The 9,341-nt window shown below is 58.6% G+C and overlaps 1 protein-coding gene across 1 annotated transcript; it reads left to right on the plus strand.

The window, feature by feature from the left end:
* The first annotated feature begins 2,497 nt into the window (after positions 1-2,497).
* Positions 2,498-7,773, plus strand: GPR142 (G protein-coupled receptor 142). Its single transcript, XM_050920827.1, has 2 exons — positions 2,498-2,639; positions 6,131-7,773. The coding sequence occupies exons 1-2, from the start codon at positions 2,498-2,500 to the stop codon at positions 6,994-6,996; spliced, it is 1,008 nt and encodes a 335-aa protein (XP_050776784.1). The 3' UTR covers positions 6,997-7,773.
* The last annotated feature ends 1,568 nt before the right edge of the window (positions 7,774-9,341 follow it).

The raw sequence follows: 9,341 nt of genomic DNA on the forward strand, positions 1-9,341 counted from the left end.
ATCTGTGGAGCTCGGACAAACGGTAGCGCAGCCGGTTTTGAGAATCTGAAGGGGGTGGTTATACTTTTGCTCCTCACACGGTGTCTAATACACACGCAGGGCAGGGGCGAGGGGTCCTGTATGCACAGAGCTGGCTAATAGGGATTAGCGTGGGTGACTGCATGGATAAAGGCCTGGCCTGGGACTCAGGAGATCTGGGTTAAATTCATGGCTCTGCATAGGTTCCTTTGGGTAGGCAAGTGCATCTCCCTGGGCCTCAGTTTGCTATCTGTAAAATGGGCAGAATGCCCCTCCCTTCACCCGCCTTCTGTCTGTTTAGACTGGGAGCAACTTGGGGCAGGAACTGTCTCTTACTCTGTTGCTGTGCAGCACCTGGCACAGTGGGGCCCTGCTCTCAGTTGGGGCCCACAGGGCGCTACCATTATCCAAACATGAGGCTACCACATGCTGGGACCTGGGGCTGGATTCAATAAGATTCACGCATTAAGGTCGCCCCGTGGTATCCCCCGTCCTTCCAGCCTCCCCCATTCTGCAAAACCTTGGAAAACCAGGAACCACAGAGTGAAGAAATGGATCCAGCAACCTTCTCTCTGCCCTCTGCGAGCTAGCAGGAGCCGCTGGGACTCAGCTGCATGCTCTCCAGCGGCAGGCACTCTGTGTGGGCAGCTGCCTTGAATGGTAGAGGACTTTGGTGGTGAAGCTTGGCAGAGCTGTGGCTGTGCTATAGGGCTATCGGGGGGGGGGGGGCCCTGCATGGGGACGGGGGGTCTGAGCACCTGCCCTGAACCCTGTGCGTGTGATGGAAGGAAAAAGGTGCCCGGATACGCTATGGGATGCCGTTTGCCTCATTTCAACACAGCTGTGCAGCATGGGTCAATAGTGCACCCCTGGGGCTGGCCAGCCAGATGTGCCACTGGTGTGTGGGTCTTGTGCTGGGTAAGCCAAAGGCATTGTGAAGGGGTTGCGAAATCCCCCAGGTGTGGGGTGATTTCTGGGGCGTGGCTGTGCAGAGATCCCACGGGCAGTGCAGCTCACCTGAACTTCGCAAAACACACGAAGAGAAGGCGCTAGGCTCCATCCCAGGCTGGCCATGTGCCCTGTTCCTGGCACTATCAGCAAAGGCTGAGCGCGGGGTCATGCTGTGGGCGTCTTGGGGCATCACTCGAAGAGGGCAGAGGATGGATTATCTGGGCACAGGCCGTAGAGCTGTATGTCCTGGGGTGAGACGGCTGAATTTTGCTGAACTCAGCCTTCGGGAAGGACACCAGATCCTGCCGGTAGGGTGACCAGATGTTCTGATTTTATAGGGACAGTCCCAATTTTTGGGTCTTTTTCTTATATAGGTTCCTATTACCCCCCACCCCCGTTCTGATTTTTCACACTTGCTGTCTGGTCACCCTACCCGCCAGGCACCCTTAACTTTGTGCTACTAGACTTCCCTACAGTGAGAACAAAGGGAGGTGCATAGTGGGGGGGTGACCCAGCCAACCAATCCGAAAGCACCTCACCCTGATTGTAGTAATGACAGATACTTACCTGTCCCTTACCCCAGGGCTCCTTCTGATTGGCTTAGAAAGTCCCCTGTTTCAGCCAATTGCGAAAGTGTCATGGTTTTGTGAATAAACCAGGCCCACCAGGGCTCAGTCCAGGCCTCGCACCTGGGGAGCCAGCTGTCAATCTGAGCTGCTACGCAGCAGGGCCCGATCTGCTCCCCACGCCCTGCACCTTGCAAGCCCTGACCATTTGTAACTCGAGTGACTAACAGCAATGCTGGCACTGACCCATGGCCCGGGCCCTGGTGTCTTCCAGTCTGGGCCGCGATAAGCCACCTCGCTCTGTGCTGGTGCCGCCTCAAATCACCTACTGCAAATACTCCTGGCCCGTGAAATGAGGCTGAAAATAACCACAGGCTGTCGTTGCGCCTGCATGGCTGGAGCGTCCCTGGTGCCACAGAGCGGGAATGTACTGAGCACTGGGCGGGGACGTTAAAGATGTGGTAGCTGCATCCCCAGCACACGAGGTTTGATCCAGTAACTGGGTTGAGCAGATAAACTGCGGCGCGAGCTCTCTGGTAACAGAGTGTTCGCCTGCCTGGGCGCTTCACCCCAGCCCTCCCAGAGAGGGGGAGGGGGAGAGGCCCAAGATCACCCAGGGTTGGACCTGGGCAACCAGCCCATTACTCCAGAAAGGACTGGCAGTGGCTAGCTTCGGAAATGCCCACTTTGTAATATGCTGTGTGCAGCTAATGAATTGTGCATTTGGCACCTACACATGGGTCCTCACATGTGCTCCTGTAACTCCTCTACTCCGGTCCTGAGATACCAGGTGTGCTTGGCCATGTGAGGTGCATTGCTGGGGCCTGGCCCATGCCTCACGCTGGCATTGGCCTGGAGCAGGGTTTGAGCCCAGCGCTCTGGCACTAAGCAGAGGCAGTTGGGAAGCCTGCAGCCTGTTCTGATGCCCTTGCCTTTCTCCCCCCAGCTGCCGATGGTGAAGGATGACGTTCCTGCTGCCCAACAGCACAGACGGGGCCTGGGTGAGCGATGTGGAGCTGCTGGAGTGGGAGGAGTGGTCGCCCTGCGTGGAGGGGATCATCCCTGTAATTTACTACAGCGTCCTGCTGGGCCTGGGGCTGCCAGGTAAGGCTGGGACAGGGGAGGGAGGGTTCCCTTGCCCCACCAGGCCAGGTGCTGCTCCAGGGCCAGGGATTCGGGACTGCCCAAGACACAGCCGCCACCTTACCCCCGGGGGAAGGACGTGATTGACTGTGGTGCGTTTCACCGGGAGGCTGCGTAACCCAGGGGATTCACAGAAAGGCCAGGCAGAGAGGGTACCTCCGCCCTGCTGATGGCACCAGAGTTACGCTGGAGGCCTTCCCTGGAGCTAGCGGGGTTTCATCCTGGGTGGCTTGGGCCCCCTGATCTCAGTGGGGGGTTGTGCCGCGTCTAATGCTTCGTGCCGACCTTGTGTGTCTGGATCAGTCTGGGGCAGAGACGAGCGATGGGCCGGGGCAGTACAGGGGTCCGGGCAGCCCGAGCAAGGGATGCCCACAATCTGGAGCGTGGAGGGGAGGAGGGTGCTGTGACTGAGGGTGTGAGGCTGTCTGGGCTCCCCAGGGCCCCCTGGCACCCAGGCCGGTGGGTTGGCATTGAGAATTGTGCCCCATTTGGGGCATAGCCAGAGAGGATGCTGTGTGTGGGTATCACATCCTGCTCTCACTCAGAGGGGCTGAACTTCTGTGAGAGGCACAAGGCCACAGGCCTGTACCCGAGGGCACAGCTGTACCCGGGATGGAGAGCAGACACGGGCGCCTTAGCTTGCCATTTCCATCCCTGCATTTGGCCTGTCCCGGCACCCTCCGGCGGCCAGTTGAGCCGTGACTCCCTGCTGCACCCCAAAGGCTAGTTCTGCCGGAGCGGGGTGGAAGCTCGGATGTTTTTGCAAACCAAGATGTCGGGTCAGGGCAATCGAATCCTTCTGATCATTTGGCAATATTTTGTTTCCATTTCAACCTGCAGCATTTTTTTAACCTGTTTTAAAGGACAAATTCACTCCAATTTTCCAATACAAAAATGAAACTTGCTTTAGGAAATGTTGGAGAGGAGCCTTGGGACACCTCAGAGTCTTTATAAAAACATTCGCTTCCAGTGATGGTAGGGGACACACACACACACACACCCAGACAGCTCCGGTGTGATGAATTGACATTTTGCTAATGAAAAAAATGTTTCCTTGGAAAACTCATGCCCAGCTCTGGTGAGTGCGTCTAGGGCCTGGTGAGGGGAGTATTTCAGGGTAACACTGGGCCCCCTTCCCCGGGCCCATAGACCCACCCAGAGTGTGCAGAGCCAGCAGAGGCGCAGGGCTGGTAGCTGAGGCTTCTCCTCTTTTGTCTGTGCTGCCTCAGTGGTGAGCCGGGATCGCAAGGTCTGTGTGTGGTGATCACATCCTCAGGCCACCTCAGGGTCACTCGCAGCCTTGTAGGTTTCTGTTAGCACCTGCTGGGTGAATTCAGAGCTCGCTGGGTGGAGGAGCTGATGGGACCAGGCAGAATGTTGGAAAGGCCCATGCTGCAAACTCCCCTCCGTCCTGCACCCAGAGCGCCCTGTGCCAGCACTGTCCCACTGTGCCAGGCTAATGCCAGTCACTGATGGCATCCACAGCTGCTCCCTGGGCCTCCCCAGCACACCCACACGTGAGCGTGTGGAGCTGCAATGACCTGGGTCACAGGCACATGGGGACTGCAGGCATGGGCACGCGCCAGCCCCTGGGAAGGAGGGAGCCCTGATGCTGTCAGGCGGGAGCCGGCTGTTCTGCTGACCATGGCCTAGCGCTGGGGAGAGCAGCGAGCACATACAGCGGGAGGCGGCTGGCATCTCCAGGGCAGGTTGGGAGGTTCTGGGTCAGGGTCAGTCTCTGGAACGTGCCTGTCACTGAGCCTCTGAGCAGAGATCAGGTTAACTGATCCCCAGAGGGGCAGGCGCAGGCAGCTCTCACCCCAGCTCCTAGGCAATACCTGGGGCTCAGGCTGACAGGAGACCCCGAGAGCCCCCCAAAGTGCCAACCCAGGGCCTGTTAACACAGGGCCACCCCAGGCAGATCTCGGGAAGAGAGGGATCCAGGGCCCTAAATCTGCAGGGCTACATCCCAGCAAGCTGGGCTAGGGCCTGGAGTGTGAATTTAGATGGAATATTCAGACCCAAAGAGTGGGTGTTAACATGACCCAGTCACTGTCCAGCATTAAACAGTGCCAGTCTGGGGGCTGGTACCCGGAGCCCTGAGCCCATTTAGCACCATGGCAAAAACACCATTTAACGGCCTTTTCGCCTGGTCATAATGGTACAGAAAACCAGTGAGAGCCTTTGGAATATAACGGGTTGAGTAAAGCCTTCAGGCTGACAGCAGCCCTTGTTCCCATTCCCTTTTGCTGGAGAGAGGTTTTACAAAGCCCCCCTTGTCTGACCGGCTCTTAGACGGTGTTGAGACGGTGATAATGGTCTTTGGGGAAAGGGATGGCTTTAGTGGAGGGGGGGCTGGAGCTAGCGCTGCTGTTAAAGTCCCATCTCATTTCCTAGAGGACAAAGCAAGACAAAGACCCACAAAAGGGGAGAGAGAAGTACAGCGATGAGAGAAAATGCACCTTCAGTGTCTGCTGTTAACTCTCACTTGCATCCTCGCTGCTGGGAAACCCCAGGCCCAGCCCACGATCTGATCAGCCACCCTGAGACCTGGCAAACTTGTACCAGCAACAGGCTGTTTAGGACCTTGCATTTTGCTGCCTTTCTGGTCACAGGCTGGCAGCACTGTTGCAAAATACACTGTGGTGACTGGCTAAGCCAGACACTTCTCAGGCAGAAGGAAAAAGGAGAGAGAGGGGAAGGGAAGAGAGCGGGGGGAGAGGGGGAGACACGGGATAGCTCAAGGAGCGGGAGTTGTGGCCTGTGTGGACTAAGTCTGTCTGTCTGTCTCCCCTTTGCACAGCAGCGTTTGTTCTCCTAGGTTCCGGTGCCGTGAACTTTCACTCTCCATGCCCAGCTTGCAATTACAGCAGGCTGCCAGGAGGGGGCACCGTGCGGGCAGCCCCCAAAGGTTGGCTAATTTCTGCCTGGCCTGCTTTGCCCAAAGGGCCGTCAAACCTGGGTGAGCAGAGGCCCAGTTGCCGCGGCTTTCAGGGACAGCCGGCATCTGCATCTCTCAGGCTGACCCATCAAATGCGCCCTGCGCGGTGGTATTTATAGCTGCCCAGCCCAGCCTCCATCCCCAGGTGCAGCTTACTCCTGGCCCATTCCCAGCACCTGGCATTTGATTTCAGCCCAAGACGCCCCCCATAGCAGTGCAGGGGCTGGCAGTCTCCTCGGCCCCAGCCGTGAATGTCGAGATTGAGCGAGGAGGATGCTGGTTCCTCTCTCCAGCTCAGGGCCAGGTTGCCTTGCAAGCAGTAACTTCACAGGCGGCATCTCCCTGCAGATTCTGAGACGGGGGGGGCAGATGCTCAGGTGATCCCAGATGCTGCCTGGAGCCATGCTTTGCTATAGGAGCACACGCATCCCCAGGTCCGGCCGATCTCAGACCTTCCCTCTGGGCTGGGCAAACGCCTTCAGCTTCTCACTGTGATTTGTCCCTGTTCCAGTTAACATCCTGACGGCCATCGCCCTGTCCCGCCTGGCTGCCAGGACAAAGAAATCGTCCTACTGGTACCTGCTGGCCCTGACCGCCTCCGACATCCTCACCCAGGTCATCATTGTCTTCATGGGCTTCATCCTGCAGATGGCCATCCTGGCCCACAAGGTGCCCCATGCCTTCCTCCACACCGTCAATGTGCTGCAGTTTGCAGCCAACCATGCCTCCATCTGGGTGACTGTGCTGCTGACGGCCGACCGCTATGTGGCGCTGTGCCACCCGCTGCGCTACCGCATGCTCTCCTACCCCGAGCGCACCCGGAAGATCATCGCTGCCGTCTTCTGCACGGCGCTGGCCACCGGGATCCCCTTCTACTGGTGGCTGGACATCTGGCACGACTCCCAACCACCCACCACCGTGGACAAGGTCCTCAAGTGGATTCACTGCTTCACCATGTACTTCATCCCCTGCAGCATCTTCCTGGCCACCAACTCCGTCATCGTCTGTAAGCTCAAGTGGGGGAACCGGGTGGATGGGCACCACCGACGCGTGGGCAAGACCATTGCCATGCTGATGGCCGTCACCGCCATCTTCACTGTGCTGTGGGCGCCCCGGACGTTCGTTATCCTCTTCCACCTCTACATGGGCTCCACTAACAAGAACCGGAGGCTGCATGTGGCTCTGAACCTGGCCAACATGATTGCCATGCTCAACACCACCGTCAACTTCTTCTTCTACTGCTTCGTCAGCAAGACCTTCCGCCGCACGGCCGGCGAGGTGATCCGCTCCTGCAGTCCCTTTTGCAAGCCCACAAACGGGGGCTTTCTGCACTCGGCTCTGAAACCGCTGGGGCTGCTGGAGAATGTGTCCCTTTAGGGCAACAGAGTCGGTGTGGTCCTGCTCTCGAAGGGTTCCCAGTCATGGGAATGTGTAGCTCAGCTACCCCATTCCCACGTGTCCCTGCGGATCCCAGTCGCCGAGGGGCTTGGGCTGAGGGCGAGATGGGACGTGCAGCAGCCAGGGCAAGGAGGTGAGTTACAGTGTACTGGCTGGATAGGAGACAGCTGGCACTAGCTGGTATGGGCAAGATGCCAGCTGGTACAGTGGCCCCAACAGAGCAGGAACCCTCAGACCTGGGGGCCTGACTTGAGGCATCTGTGATTGCTCTGAACTCATGTTCTGACTGCTGAAGGGAACCAGGCTGCCCCGATCCTGAGCCCATGACACCGTACTGAGTAAGTGCCAGGCCTAGTTCACTAGGCTGCTCCACCCAGTGCTGCTCTCCCACGAGGTCCATCTGGGCCCTCAGCAAGGGTCAGGCTGTGGGGAGGCCTGTTTTAATACCTGGGCCCAGAGGGAGGAGACACACCGGTGTCTGGGGATGCTACAGAGGGTGCTAAGCCCTTAGCATCCCACCATGTATCCCAGGGACGTTTGATTGTCGGGTGGGGAAGCCGAGATGGTGTGGAACTAAAGGACATGCCCACAGTTACCTGGCAAGGCTGTGACCCAGATGGGAATGGAACCCAGGAACCCTGAACACTAGGTCAGACTGCTCACCCGGCCATTTGCAGCTTCTGGCCCCCCGAGATGCCAGTTCAGTCAGGTCGGAGCATTTAATCTCTTGCTGCGTCAGTGCCCATCACTCCTGAAGCAAAGGCTGTGCACGTGGTGCTCTGCCTGTGGGACGCTGGTGTTGGTGGATGTTCTGGGGTCCTGGGACCAGCTGAGCTACTGGGCTCCTGCGGCTGAAAATGTCTGTGATGCCGCGTGAGCTCCACCCCGTATCAAAGCTTCCGCCGGGGAAGCTGGGCACTAGCACCAGCCACAGCAGCTGGGCGCCAAGGGTGAGCCAGGAGCGCTGGGCACCGTTGGTGCTGGTGGGGCCGTGGCGAGGGCCCTGACTCACATTGCCAGTGCAAGTCCAATAAACGTCCAGGTCATGATCAAAATTCTCACTTTGGAGCTCGTTTTTCCCAGAGCGAACCTGGCGCCGTGTCCTGGGGGGGCCTGGCCTCCCTCCCACTCCAGGCTGTATAGAACCAGCCCGAAGGGGTCTGCAATGCACAGGCTTGGCTCCATGACGCAGCCTCATCCGGCTGCCCCAGTGCCCACGAGGGACCCTATAATAAAGCACAGGCCCAAAGACCCTACAATAACATACCACCACGTACAGCTCTGAGTGCCCCTACAGTAACCCACCAGGCACAGCCCTGGCGCTCACAAGTCACCCTACGATAGGGGGACCAGACAGCAAGTGTGAAAAATCAGGACAGGGGGTGGGGGATAATAGAAACCTATATAAGAAAAAGATGCAAAAATCGGACTGTCCCTATAAAATCAAGACGTCTGGTCACCCTACCCTACGAGAACAAAATCCTCGCTTTGAAGTTCCCCCTCAAGTGCTCTCCTATCCCATGGGGCCTGATACCGGGGGGTGGGGGGGGACTGTGAGCCGTCGGCAGATCGGGTGGGAGTGGCAGAGACCCACGGCTGGAACAGCCAGGGGGCTGCAGGTCAGGACTGAGGGGCATCAGCAACGCAGTTTCAGGTTGGGGGGAACTAGGTTCCCCCAGAGTCGCCTTGGCCAGGGCCCAGCTTTCAGAGTTGCCTGCCCAGTACACACTCCTGGCTCCTGGCAGAGCTGTGCCCTGGCCGGATCCCACAGACATTTGTTTCCTCCCTGCCCCCCAGAGCCCAGTGCCAGCAGGTGACCCCTCATCCGCCCTGGGCTCCCCCTCTGCCATTTGCCTCAAGCCCCCTAGCCACCCTCCCAATGCCTCTCCCAGCCCAACGCCCCCTCACTGCCCAGGACTTTTACACCAGCCCACTGCCAGCTGGGGAATCCAGGCCTGACTTTGCACAGGTGGCTGCTCAGCCTGATCACATGGGCCTCATCTTGGGAGCCGGGAGGGAGCTGAGTTCCCAGGCCGGAGGGGCTCCAGCTGGTCACCCCCGAGTCAGACACTAATGGCAACGCATGAAGGGCTGACCAAGGATTCATCTCCTGGCTGTCAGCAGAGGGCAGGGGACCCAGCAGCCCCGGCACAGCCAGATGAACCAGTTCTCCCAGCTAAGCGGGAGGGAGGGCAAGGCCTGACTGGCTCCTTGCAGGAACCCCGTCCCTCCCCCCGCCCCTGCCTTGGAGCCGGGCCTGGATGAGTCACTTGTTCCTCCCTGTGTCACCCTCAGTGGCGCTTTGCTTTCCCAGCCCAAACCCG

Source organism: Gopherus flavomarginatus, chromosome 12, assembly GCF_025201925.1.
Source record: "Gopherus flavomarginatus isolate rGopFla2 chromosome 12, rGopFla2.mat.asm, whole genome shotgun sequence".
Classification (NCBI taxonomy): Eukaryota; Metazoa; Chordata; order Testudines; family Testudinidae; genus Gopherus; species Gopherus flavomarginatus.